Raw genomic sequence first — 14,697 nt, forward strand, 5'->3', positions numbered from 1 at the left:
ACATACCTAAACTAAAAAAGTACCTCATTTAAAATTATAAAAAAAAGTAACATGTCTAAACTATAGAAGTAACATACCTAAATTCACAAGTGTGAACTGGTCAGTTGATGGTGAGGACAGTCTCATATAAGAATTTGGGATAAATAATTATATGGGAAGTGAAAGAAAAGAAAGGAATTGGAAAGAAAGCTCTTTTAGGGGGCGTTTGGTTGGGGGTTTTCAGGAAAGGGAAAGGGAATGATAGGGTTTCATTCCATTTGTTGTTGTTTGTTTGGTGGTTTTTGTCATTCCCTTTACCCTATTTTCTTTTTCACTTACCCCAAATCCCTCTATAATGATACCCTACCACCCCCAAGGTTTGCCATTCCCTTTCCCTTGACCACTCTTTATAAATAATAAATAATAAATAATAAATAATACTCCCACCGTTCCTAAATAAGTGTCACATTTGGGCTCCGGCGCGGTAATTAATAAAATTGTAAAGTGTGTAAGAGTTAATGATTGAGAATGTTTTTTTTGGGGAAAGGATAAAGTAAATAATTGTTTAATTGAATAAAGTACAAATAAAGTGGATGTGGGGATTGAAAAGTGGAAAAATGTAGAATGTGTAAGTAAAAGTAATCATGATTTATAGAAAAGTGGGAAAAGTGTATGGAAAAGTGTGAAAAGTGTATGGAAAAGTGGGAAAAGTATATGTTCAAAAATAGAAATGTGACACTTATAAGGGAACGCCAAAAAAAGGAAATGTGACACTTATTTAGGAACGGAGGGAGTAATAAATAATAATAAATAATAAATAATAAATACTCCCTCCGTTCCAATTTAAGTGTTCAGTTCCCACAAATAACGTTCCCTTATAAGTGTCCAGTTTTCATTTTTGGACATACACTTTTCCCACTTTTCTATACACTTTTTTCACTTTTTCCACACACTTTTCCCACTTTTTCATAAATCGTTATTACTTTTTTCTTACACATTCTACACTTTTCCCACTTTTCAATCCCCACATCTTTTTATTTGTACTTCAAACATTAAACAATTATTTACTTTTTCCTTTCCCAAAAAAACACACTCTCAATCATTACCTCTTACACACAATTCAGTTTTATTAAAAACCGCATAAATGTCCAAAGTGGACACTTAAATAGGAACGGGGGGAGTAGTAATTAATAATAAATACTAAATAATAATGATAAATAATAATAATAAATACTCCCTCCATTCCTTTTTGTTGTTCCCATTTCCTTTTTTGGCGTTTCTTTTTGTTGTTCCCCTACTGAATCTTTACTATTTTTGGCCATAGTTTTTTTACCAATTTACCCTAAGATTCCCCACTATTTACCAAAAATACCCTAAGATTCTACCCTTTCCCACCCACTTTTACCCCACCCACCTTATTTAATTAATTTCCCATCCCCCATAACCCCACCCCACTACCCGTCACTTTCACTTCAACCCCCCTCCTCATTTCTCTCTCTCTCTCTTCATTATTTCTGATTTCTCTCTCTCTCTCTTCATTATTTCTGATTTCTCTCTTCGTTATTTCTGATTTCTCTCTCTCTCTTCATTATCTTACTATCCCTCTCTCTCTCTCTCTTCATTTTCTTGCTCTGTTTTTCACTCTCTCCTCCTAAAGATCTCCCTGTTCTTTCATACCGGGAGTGAGATCGCCGCCGCCACCACAACCAAACCTCCGCCGCCGCCACCACCCTCCGTTAAAGTTATAGAATACGGAAATATGGCTTTAGATGGTGAAATTCGACCATAAAAACTCTAGATCTAGAGTTTTTATGGTCGAATTTGACCTCTAAATCCTTAAAATCGTGAGTGATAGTAAGGATCAAGTGTTATTAATTATTATGTTGTATTTTTTCGTTGAATTTTCTGGGTTTATTTTGCTAGATTTTTTGGTTGATTGCTGTCGAATTTTTGGTGGTTTTTGTCGAATTTTTGGTGGTTTTTGTCGAATTTTCTGGGTGGTTTTTGTCGAATTTTTCAGTTGATTTTCGTCGATTTTTGGCTGAATTATTGGGTTGATTTTTGGGTTAAATTTGGTCGAATTTGGTGGTTGATTTTGGGTTGAATTTGTGAGTATTTATGGGTTGAAATTGTTCGCATTTCTGGGTTGGATTTGGGTTGAATTTTGCTCGATTTTTGGTTGAATTTATTCGATTTTCTGGGTTGAATTTGTTCAAATTGGGTTGAATTTGTTGTTCGGTTTTCTGGGTTAAATTTGCTCGATTTTCTGGGTTTAATTTGGGTTAAACTTGTTCGTATTTCTGGGTTTAATTTGGGTTGAATTCTGGGTTTATTTTTTAAAATTATTTATTCGATTTTCTGGGTTTGATTTTGGTTGAATTTGGGTTGAATTCTCGGTTGATTTTGGTTGAATTTGGGTTGATTGCTGTTGAATTTTTTGGGGGTTTTTGGTTGGATTTTCTTGATCTTTTTGTTGATTTTTCTGGTACGAATTTTCTGCAATTTTGTGGTTCGATTTTTCTGGTTCGAATTTAATCCTTTTTTGTTTGTTATTAATAATAAAATTTCTCCCATTTATCTTATTTATTTAATATTTTCTCTCTCCTTACCTTATTTTAAATATATAATCTCTTACACCCAATCATTATTCTTACACCCAATCATTACTCATATCCCAATACAAACCAAGATTCAGTTTTCTTAAACCACACCCAACATTCTTTAGGGGAACAACAAAAAGGAATGGAGGAAGTAATAAATAATAAATAATAAATAATGAATAATTAATAATTAATAATTAATAATTAATAATTAATAATTAATAATTAATAATTAATAATTAATAATTAATAATTAATAATTAATAATTAATAATTAATAATTAATAATTAATAATTAATAATTAATAATTAATAATTAATAATTAATAATTAATAATTAATAATTAATAATTAATAATTAATAATTAATAATTAATAATTAATAATTAATAATTAATAATTAATAATTAATAATTAATAATTAATAATTAATAATTAATAATTAATAATTAATAATTAATAATTAATAATTAATAATTAATAATTAATAATTAATAATTAATAATTAATAATTAATAATTAATAATTAATAATTAATAATTAATAATTAATAATTAATAATTAATAATTAATAATTAATAATTAATAATTAATAATTAATAATTAATAATAATAATTAATAATTAATAATTAATAATTAATAATTAATAATTAATAATTAATAATTAATAATTAATAATTAATAATTAATAATTAATAATTAATAATTAATAATTAATAATATAATTAATAATTAATAATTAATAATTAATAATTAATAATTAATAATTAATAATTAATAATTAATAATTAATAATTAATAATTAATAATTAATAATTAATAATTAATAATTAATAATAAATAATTAATAATTAATAATTAATAATTAATAATTAATAATAATAATAATGATAATAATAATAATAAATAATAAATAATAAATAATAAATAATAAATAATAAATAATGAATAATAATAAATAAATAATAAATAATAAATAATAATCAATAATCAATAATTAATAATAAATAATAATAATTAGTAATAAATAATAAATAATAAATAATAAATAATAATTATTAATTAATAATTATTTATTATTTATTATCTTACATAGGAGAGAGAGAGGGGGGAGAAGAATGGACAAACCAAACAACATTCTTAAACAAAGGGTTTTCATTCCATTCTCCTTGATTCCCATTCTCATTCTCTTTCCCTTTCCCCTTCTCCAACCAAATGGCCCCTTATAAAATTTTCACTTTCCTTTCCTCCCAAAATTGGAGGAATTTAGAAGGAAAGAGAAAATTAAAAGCTGTCATTTAGATTTCCTTTCTCTTCCCTTCATTTCTTTCCCTTAAACCAAACACAGGAAAATAAAATCTATTTCCCTTCTCTTCTTTTCCTTTCTTTTCCTTTCTTTTCCCTTCCTTTCTTTTCTCTTCCTTTCCTTTACTAATAATGAACCAAATAGGGCCTAAATGATCTTCCTATTTGGTGTTTGGGGTGGAAAATAAGAAAATGGAATCTTGTAATGATTGGGTGTAAGAGAAAATAATAAATAAATGAAAAGTAATAAAGAAATGAAGGAGAGAGAAGATATTTTTATTAAAGTAAAAAAAAATCATAAAAGTGGGGTTGGGTAGGTGAATGGGGAAATGTGAATGAATTAAATAAGAGCACTCCCATCAATGGGGAGAAATTTTGCTCACGAGCAAAAAAGGGTGAGAAAAAAAAAAAAAATAACAGACCACATCAATGAGGAATACAAAATTTGCCCACGAGGAAAGCAAAAACAGAACGCGAGGCATGCATTTTAGGCTGAATTGCTCGCCAGATTTTGGGCCCCACCACCTGACCATTTTCTTTGGAAAGTTGAAGCATTCACGTGAAAATTACCGTTTATTTTGCTTTCCAACAGCTACATTTCAAAAAAAATTAAACAATACATTTTATCACCCACTCCCTGCTTGACACGTGTCCCATTATTTGATTAGCCAATCAAAATTTTATGCCCTTTTCAAAACGGCTATATTATTTTAACGGTAATTTTACCTTAAATAATTAAAAAAAATAAAAATAATTACACCAACGGTCATAAAATTTCAAGATCTATAAATAGAGACCAAATTTGATATATTTTAACACACTTTCAAAAATCATTTTTCTCTCTCTAAAATCATCAAAATCATTTTTCATACTAAGTATTACTATAATTTGTGTTATTTTTTGGAATTTACTGAACATTCCAGTAGCATATAATTTCGAAAATTTTATTTCCTGTTGTTATTTATTAATTTTATCATTATTATTATTATTATTATTATTATTGTTTAGTTTATTATTATTATTATTATTATTATTATTATGGAAAACCACCAAAACGTTACAAGCTTAACAAGCTACAAAGATAAAGTAAACTACAAGAAGTTGGTGGGGAGCCGAGATACAATCTGGGCCCCCACTCCTCTAGCTATGGCGAACCCGATCCTGCTGAAAATGTGGGCAGCTGCCCGCGCCCCTATGTCTTGAGCCCTGGAGTACGTCTGGACCCGCTTCAGCAACGAAACAGCCCCTTTCTCTAACTCCCCAAAAGAAGAGAAGGAAAAAGGAAAGAAACCGTAACCCAAAGCCCTACAACGTGCCGCATACTTAACCTGCTTCCGCTGCGCAGCAACCGCCACAACCCGACCCGGAACGAAGTCTGACAACCCAGATTGCGTCATAGGTGAAGACCCAGTCAAGTCAACACACACATCTACACCGCCATCCCAAGAATAAAGCAATATATCTGCAGGACGAAGAGCTCCATCACTCTCACTAGTCAGCCCAACATCAACCTCCTTACGAGCAGAAATCCCCGACCGATAGCAAATATCCAAAAGGGTATCACGAACAACATTATGTCGATGTTTGATACCCACGATCCCAGCACAAGACACGGCATGATCCCCATAAATATCCCCATCGAAAACCCGAGAGCAAGCAGAACACGTCGTCGAATCAGAGAACAACGGAATACCCAACCGATAGCAAAGAACCGAACGATAAGTCTTACCGTTCATAGTCTGGCCTAAACCCGAGATGGGGACTGCCCGCAACCAAGATGTTTATTATTATTATTATTATCTATTATCTATTACATTATACTAAAACATACACCAGGAATGACACGTGTCACTCCCTGGTGCTGTTTTTTCCCGCCAAAATAATTTTTATTTATTTTACTTTAAAAAAATTACATTACCATTTTTAGGAAACAAAGGTAAAAATGAAATAAAAATGTAATTCAGTTACCATAAATGAAAATACAATATATTATTTGAGGAAATCTGAATCAATATTATTTTTTCCTTTACAATATTATTTAATTTCTGTGTATTGTTAATAATATAATACACAAAGTAATTACGAATGTTAATTAAAAAAAATAATGCATTAGAAGTACGTTCATTTATCAAAATTGTACTCAATTTAAACTATGTTGCATTTGACTGACTCAGTTATACTCGGGGTTTTTTTTCTAAAATTAGTCTTGAGTCAGTCATTCGGGTTTGCTTAATTGTGTTAGATCGATCTACATACAAGTACACAACTATAATCTTTAACTTTGTATTGTAATATGCAAATTTATTTCATTTGAATATTTTTCTACACAACTTTGAATTTATACTTTTTCAAATATCCTTTTTATTTTCACGTTTTACTAATATCGCAAGTCTTTTGTTTAGTTACTATTGGAATAATAAATTATTTTTGTAGTAACCGTGTGTTACACGGTCCCTAAACTAGTTATTATTTTTATTATTGATTTATTGTTATTATTATTATCAAATAAATCAAATGCTAACAAAGTCAAACTTTTACAAATAATTAGTGGGAAGCTGAGATACAATCTGGGCCCCCATTCAGATTATTATACTTAAGAGTAGTGTTATGAGTCACAAAAGGGACTAACATTAGTCAAACTTTTACAATTATTATTATTACTATTATTACTATTATTATTATTATTATTATTACTATTATTCTTACTATTTTTATATAATAATAATAATCATTATTATTATTTATTATTTACTGCGTATATTTATTATTTAGTATTTGTTATTTGTTATTTATTATTCATTATTTGTTATTCGTTATCTATTACTCCGTATTTGTTATTTTTAATTTACTATTTTTAATTTACTGTTTATTATTATATTTTATTTATTATATTTTACTTATTATTTATTATTTTCATAAAGATCTCTACGGTTACTATTTGCACAAATATCTCAAACCTTTAAAATAGTCACAATTGGAGTACTATTCTTAAGAGTAGTGTTATGAGTCACAAAAGGGTGAAATTTAATATTCCTAACAAATATAATTTTGCAATCCTTACCTTTAGATGCTCTATGTTGATTGTTTAAACAACCTGAACCATGGTACTCCCATATTTTTTCATGCTCCACTTGCTTAATATTTTTTCTTTCTTTTTCTTTTTCTCCCTTTCTTTTATGGTGGTGATAACTAGCAAGGTGTTTAATGTTTAGTTTATTTCATGTGTTTAAATTTTATGTCACAATCTAGTTTTAATAAGTTTTCAATAAGCTTGTATTAATTCGTGTTGTGCCTTTAAACTTGTATTAGTTCGTGTTATGTCTTTAACTTTGTATTGTTTTGTGTTATGTAATATATTACATTATTTTTTATTGCCAAGTAGTATTTTACACATTGTTGTTATTATATTATAAGAAAGTACAATATAATCTTATCAAGAAATCCATAAAATATTATCAACCAATAGAAAATCTAAGAAAATCTAAGAACATCCAGTAACATCTTGTCAAGAAAATCTTATCAACAAAATCTAATTACATCCAATAACATCTTATCGAAAATCTAAGAAAATCCAAAAAATCTTATCGAAAATCTAAGAAAATCCAAAAATCTTATCGAAAATCTAAGAAAATCCAAAAATCTTACCGAAAATCTAAGAAAATCCAAAAATCCATATATTCTTATCCACATTACTCTTTAAATACACACACATTATCAAACTCATTTCTCACACTCACTTCTCATTATCACACTCTACTATCACACTCTACTATATCTCAAAAAAATGTTATTTGAATACAGTTCAAGCTCAGAATCTGCTGATGAGAATCCATACGGATAAGTTGATCGAATGGTTGACGAATTTGTCACTCATCACTTACCAAACACATTCTTTCCACGAGGTCCTAGACTTCGAAATGTGAATGATACCATTCCGATTCCAGCAGATAGAAACCGTGAAGAAAGGCATAACCGCTTGTTTAATGATTACTTTGCGGAAAATCCAGTATATTCAGACAAACAGTTTCGTCGAAGGTTTCGAATGAGAAGACCTTTGTTTTGCCGTATCATGAACAAAGTGGTTGAAAATGATGTTTTCTTGCAACAGAGAAGAAATGCTGCCGGAAAATTAGGGTTATCAGGATTGCAAAAATGCACTGCAGCTATCAGAATGTTAGCATATGGTTTGGCTCCGGATGCAATTGATGAATATCTGCGAATGGGTGAAACAACTTCAAAAAAATCATTATTACATTTCACTCAAGGGGTAATCAAGCATTTTGAAGAGGATTACCTAAGAAGTCCTACAGATGAAGACTTAAGGAGAATCCTTTATCAAAATGAAATGCGCGGATTTCCAGGCATGATCGGTAGTATTGATTGTATGCACTGGGAATGGAAGAACTGTCCTACCGCATGGAGAGGTCAATACCAAGGACGCAGCGGGAAAGCGTCCCTAATTCTTGAAGCTGTTGCAGATCAAGATCTATGGATTTGGCATTCATTTTTTGGTATTCCTGGTTCATCTAATGACCTTAATGTTCTGCACCGTTCTCCTGTTTTTGATGATGTTTTGACAGGTAAGGCACCTCCTATCACTTTTCAGGTGAATGGACATGAATACAACATGGGGTACTACCTCACATATGGTATTTATCCAAATTGGGCTACGTTCATTCAAGGATTTTCTCGTCCCCAACTTGAAACGGAAAGGTTGTTTGCTAACAGACAAGCGCATGTTCGTAAGGATGTTGAACGTGCATTCGGAGTTTTGCAAGCAAGATTCGCCATTGTACGACAACCATCTCTGGCTTACGATGAAGATATATTAGGCGATATAATGAAGGCTTGTATCACCTTACACAACATGATAGTTGAGGATGAACGAGATATGTATGTCCGAGCTGATGTGTTACAAAGGTACTATGAAGAAGACCTTTCGAGCTTAACCGCAACAGTGAATAATGTGAACCCTTTGAGTTCCAGACTGGACAACCCTACTCCATTAACGCATTATTGGGGAGAATAACAACTTTGCGTAGCAGTCAAATTCACCACTCTTTGAAAGAGGATTTAATTGAGCATAACTGGAAAAAGTATGGAGGCAATAATCATTAAACTCATGCCTCGAAGAAGAGTTGTTATTTTAGTGGTTGCGTTTGATTTATCGTAATTTTTTTAATCATATTTTGGCTTTATGATGTTTTAGTTTATGACATAGTGTGTTTAGTCCATCTATTATGTATTTATTCAATTATGTCCCTTTATTTTATTTAAATTTATGAAATATTTTCAATAAAATTTATAGTATTAAAAATAGATATAAAAATAACGTAAATAAAATGATTAACGTAAATTAAATAATTTATCTTAACTAATTGTTAAAATTCATTTAAGTTATTAATATAATTGAATAAATACAAAAAGGATGGAGTATGTGGGAAATAGAAAGTGTGGTGGGGTTTAGTGAATAGTAAAAGTAAAAGTGGTGAGGAGTTTTTTATTTTGCTCATTGGTGGGATGAGTTTGTTGTAACAAAATTTGTATGTGAGGAAAGTGATGTGGAGGAGTAAGAAAGTGGTAGAGAGATAGTGGTGAGGAGTTTTTTTTCCCCATTGATGGGAGTGGTCTAAGGGATGGTGGAGAAATTTATGGTAAAAAGTCATGTCCAAAAATAGAAACAAGAAGATCAAATAGGAACGACATTTATAGAAACAGGAAGATAAAAAAAGGAATGGAGGGAGTACTGTAGTCATGTGATATATTGTTAGATTCGTATATTTATATATTTTCGAAATATCAACTTTTTATAATTTTAATTCGAGATATTAAGAGCCAAAGTATGTGTTGAAAAACGTAAAGTCAACCACGGTGCAATATTTAAGGAACTGAGGAAGAATTAAATTCCTTATTTTCATGACTTTTTCATTAGATATTTTATACGTAGTTAATCATTAAGATTAAAAATAAATAACAACTAAGAGTCATAAGCTATAGTTGATTATCTAGGTGATTAGAATTGTAACGCCCCGACCTCTAATTCAATTATTAGGGAATAATTAGCAGCGGAATTAACCTAATTCGGTCGGGACATTACCTGCCGTAACTCCCTCTTGGGAATTACAAGGCAACCATCAATCATAAGCTATTTAAACTCCAAAATTAACATAATACTTGTTTTGTATTCCCAAGGTAAAAGTACATAACTTACTACGAGTCTTTAATTAAACTATCAAAACGTTAAGCGTAACTAGGTGAATATTATTAAAGTGAAATCCTCGCCACTACTCGTTTCCATCGTTCCCAGCAGTACCTAAAACAGAAAACAAAAACGGTGAGCCGAAGACTCAGTAACGAACTATTCTAGCAACGTAAATTCATTTCAATTCATTTTATTTAATAACACAGGGAGAATAGAATAATGTAAAGCATTTTATAAAGTCCTTTATTTAATTCATTCATAACTTTAGGGTGCACATGCTAGTCGTGGCAAGTATGACATGGTGGAACGTCTTCCACGATGGACCGCTGTCCATAAAACATGGGGCCTTGGCCCGAAAAACATGAGAGCCTTGGCTCAATGGGCGGATGCCCCATGGGTACATGCATGACCGAGAATCGTAACCTGTGAACATATACTGCCAAACGGACTAGGAATTTCACTTTCATTTATCATGTTTCGTTTAATTTTACGTTTTAGCCTTTTTACTTCAGTAGAAGTAACATAATTCCTTTAGATCATGAGATCATGATAAAACATCATTTAGATCCTGGGATCCATAAAATATCATTTCTTTCCTGGCATCATAGAGACATCATTTCATTCATGGTTTCTTATAAAGATCGTTTTATAAGAATTTCAATCAATCATATTATAATAAATAATTCAATCAAATCACATTTCATTTCCCGCAATTCATAAAACATGTCAAAGCATTCAGATCATAAATTCAATCATATTGTCATGATTTCATAAACATATTTAGAAGGGAATTGCGGGTACTAGCAATAGCCGTTACCTCACTTCCACGATTTTGGCTAAGGATTTTCGCTGGTTCGTTCGTCCTGAGCTCCGAGTCCAATTTCTTTAAAAATAGTAAATAATTGAATTAGTATTAGATCGATAAATAATTTAAAATTAATATTTTATAAATCATAAATTTTATAAGTAATGAATTTATATATAACGAATTTTAATAAATTATAATTTCGAATTTTAACGAAAATGTTATTATTAATTAAATTTTCAATCGAAATACATATATATTTGATAAATCGATTTTCATGAAAATCTTATTTAAATTCCGTTTTTGTTAACTCAAGCTAGTAATTTATTTTAGTAAAATCGATATTCGATAATTTAACCTGAAAAATAATAACAATTTATTAGTAAATAATTATATGATAAAAATTTATTAAAACATGAAAATTAATAATTTAGAGATTCTGAAATTTAATAATAGGAAATCTGAAATAGTTATTCAATTTTTAACTCACCAAAGGCCCAAAGTAAAATAGCCCAACTCAAATACGAGTTTGAGACTTTGAGGTGAATAAGAATCAATGTTTCACTTAGAAACATGATTCTCGGTTTTCTGGGAAGGGAAATAGAAACAGGGGAGGGGCGTGAAACAGGGAAGGCACGGAGGAGGAAGGGAGTTGGGGTGGCTGGGCTCGGTTGTCGGCGACGGGGAAACTCCAGCGTGGCTGGGCGGTTCTGACCGCGTGGCTGTGGCTCGCGGATAAGAGGAAGAAAAGGAGGGGTGTGCGAACAGGGGAGGGAGAACAGGGGAGTCGAAGAGAAAGGAGGCGGTGCACGGCGGAGCAGAGCACGAATAGGAGGGGAGATGGGGCTAGGTTTGGTGGCGCCAGAAATCTCCGGTGAAGGCGAAGGTGGTGGTGGCTGGTCTGCGGCGGTAGGACGACGAAAGAAGGGGGGGGAAAGTGCGAAGGAGGCGAGAGAACAGGGGAGTTTGGGGGTGGGGTTTTGCGGTGGTTCTGGGCGGCGTATCGCCGGAGATTGAGGATGGAGTTGGGTTTAGGAGGTGGTAATGTGTTTGTGGACTTGTGGTGTGGTGGCGTGGTGTCGGTGTTGGTGGTGCAGCGAAGAGAAAAGGGAGAGGCAGGGGAGACGATATGGGTGTGCGGTGGTGGCCGACGGTGATTGGGACGGTTCTGGGTCGTTGTTGCGGTGTTTAACGGTGGTTGAGGTGGCGGACAATGGTGGTTATGGTGGTGGTCGTTGGTCCGAATCAGAGAAATCAAAAGGGGAGTGAAATTGGTTGTTGTTTTGATTTTTGATATTGAATTTCAATTAGGAAATAGAAACTGAATTTGTATCCATGTAGAGTAAATGGGAAGGAATGAACATGGACTGAATTGTGGGAAAGAGAGGAATGAAGGAAAATGTTTCCTTTTGCTTTGTACGTGGCGAGCAAGGGAAGAGGAGAAGGAAGAAAATTTCTTCACTCATTTGTGCGTGGGAAGCAAGCAGAAAAAGAAAAAAAAAAATGATTTTGGCTCTTTTAAGGGCAATTTCGTAATTTCACATTATTTGGCCAAAATTTCAGAAATTGTTGCTATTTTTGAAACTTACTAAAAATAGAAATGTTTAATTAAAATAATTCTTTATAAAATTTATCGTTAACGAAAAATAAATAAATCTTCGTTTATAAATTTATCGTTTAAAATAAATCGTAAAAACGATTAAAATAACGAAATTTGATTATTCATAATTATTTAAAACAAAATCAAGCTAATAAATAATTTTTAATTTTAATAAAATCATGTTTAAAAATTTCGGGGTATTACAAGAATCTATTACTCCGAAAAAGAAAAGTTGTTATTATGATGGAACACCACAAGAGGGAGGGTGGTTGTACTGGGAACTTATAGCCAAAATAATTGCGGATTTTTTCTTTTTATAAAAAAAGTAAAAGCTATAGGAACACAATGCACAAGAGAGATTTTCACGAGGAAACTTTCCAGGGTCCAACTAGAAAGAAACCTTAACCCACTTGGGATTTGCTGTAATACCCCGAAATTTTTAAACTTGATTTACTAAAATTAAAAATATTTATTAGCTTGATTTCGTTTTAAATAATTACGAATAATTGAATTTCGTTATTTTAAACGTTTTACGATTTATTTTAAACGATAAATTATAAACGAAAATTTATTTATTTATGTTTCGTTAACGATATTTTTTATAATAAATTATTTTAGTTAAACATTTCTATTTTTAGTAGTTTCCAAAAATAGCAACAAATTTCAGAATTTGGTCTGATCTTGTGAAATGACCAAAATGCCCTTGGAAGTAAGAGTTTCATCTCTCTTCTTTTCTCCTGCTCTTCACGTGAACCAGAAGAAGAAGCTAACTTCTTCCTTCCTTCTTCTTTTTCCTGAATTTTATCCACATACATAGCAAAATCAAAATTTTCTTCCTCCTCTTCCTCATCTACAAAATCCATTTCAGAAAGTAAAATTTAATCACCAAAAATCAAGATAAAAGCAAATTTCAATTCTCCTACATTTGTTTCTCTGATTCGGACCATCACCCACCACCACAACAACAACCACTGACTACCACCTCCGTCCAACACCACACAACCACCCCAACCACCATCGCCCCCAGCACCACCACACACACCACCGTCTTCCCTCTCCTTTCCCTCGTCACACTCCCCTCCCTTCCTCCCTCCTCTTTCCTCCTCCTCGTCCGTCTCCTCTCCCCTCCCCTGTTCACCTTATTTCCAGAAAACCAAAAACCAATTTTGGTTTAAGGCTTTGTTTTATTTCTCCTCAAAACCCCCCATATAAATTGGGCCATATTCCATTTGGGCTTTGGGTAAGACCAACTCTGAATTTTCAGATTTTTAATTTAGCAATATTTATGTTTTAATAAGTGTTGATAATTTCGTTATTTACTAATAAAATTATTTATTATTTTCAGGTAGGAAAATATACCTAATTATCGATTTTAATAAAATAAATTACTAGCTTTATTCAACAAAAAACGAATTTACATAATATTTTCATGTAAACCGATTTATTAAATATATAAATATATTTAGATTAAAATTTTGTTTAATAATATTTTCATTAAATTATGAAATTATATTTATTTATAAACCCATTACTTATAAAATCTATGGTTTATAAAATATTGATTTTCAAAGTTATTTATCGATTTAGTACTAATTCAATGATTTATTAATTTTGAAAGAAATTGGACTCGTAGCTCAAGACGAACGAACCAAGGAAAATCCTTAGCAAAATCGCGGAAGTGAGGTAACGGCTATTGCTAGTACCCGCGGTTCCCTTGTAAATGTGATTATGAAATTATGACGTTATGATTGAACTTATGAACTGAATGTTTTGACATGTTTTATGAATTGCGAGAAATGAAATATGTTTTGATTGAATTATTTCTTACGATATGAATTGATTTAATTTCTTATAAAATGATTTTTATGAGAGAAACCATGCAAGAAATGATATTTTATTGATCTCAGGATCTAAATGATGTTTTATTTTGATCACATGATCTAAAGGAATTATGTTACTTCAACTGAAGTAAAAAGGCTAAAATGTAAAATTAAACGAAACATGATAAATGAAAGTGAAATACCTAGTCCGTTAGCAGTATATGTTCACAGGTTACTGAAGGAAATAATGCCCTTGGTCCAAGTATGCATTTAAGGTTAAGTCTAATAAATGCGGTTCAGTATTAATTAACAAGTTAATAATTCAGTGAGATCAAGTGAGCTGAATGCCTAGCTAGAGGCCGCTTCAGTTCAAGTGGAATTAATG

General features: G+C 31.3%; 1 protein-coding gene and 1 long non-coding RNA gene across 2 annotated transcripts; one reads left to right on the forward strand and one right to left on the reverse strand.

Moving 5' to 3' along the window:
• The first annotated feature begins 7,629 nt into the window (after positions 1 to 7,629).
• On the forward strand, positions 7,630 to 9,491 carry LOC130462723 (protein ALP1-like). The gene has a single exon (XM_056831552.1). The coding sequence runs from the start codon at positions 7,736 to 7,738 to the stop codon at positions 8,912 to 8,914; it is 1,179 nt and encodes a 392-aa protein (XP_056687530.1). The 5' UTR covers positions 7,630 to 7,735; the 3' UTR covers positions 8,915 to 9,491.
• Positions 9,492 to 10,073: 582 nt separating this feature from the next.
• LOC130464263 (uncharacterized) lies at positions 10,074 to 11,821 on the reverse strand. The gene is made up of 3 exons (XR_008924638.1): positions 11,383 to 11,821; positions 10,905 to 10,970; positions 10,074 to 10,198 (listed from the first exon to the last, which is right to left on the reverse strand). It is a non-coding gene; the product is annotated as an uncharacterized lncRNA (long non-coding RNA).
• Between the last annotated feature and the right edge of the window lie 2,876 nt (positions 11,822 to 14,697).

The sequence above is a fragment of the Spinacia oleracea genome, chromosome 6 (assembly GCF_020520425.1).
Source record: "Spinacia oleracea cultivar Varoflay chromosome 6, BTI_SOV_V1, whole genome shotgun sequence".
Classification (NCBI taxonomy): domain Eukaryota; kingdom Viridiplantae; phylum Streptophyta; class Magnoliopsida; order Caryophyllales; family Amaranthaceae; genus Spinacia; species Spinacia oleracea.

Coding starts and splice junctions, on each gene's coding strand:
- LOC130462723 (XM_056831552.1), top strand. CDS start 7,736: ATGGTTGACGAATTTGTCACTCATCACTTACCAAACACATTCTTTCCA.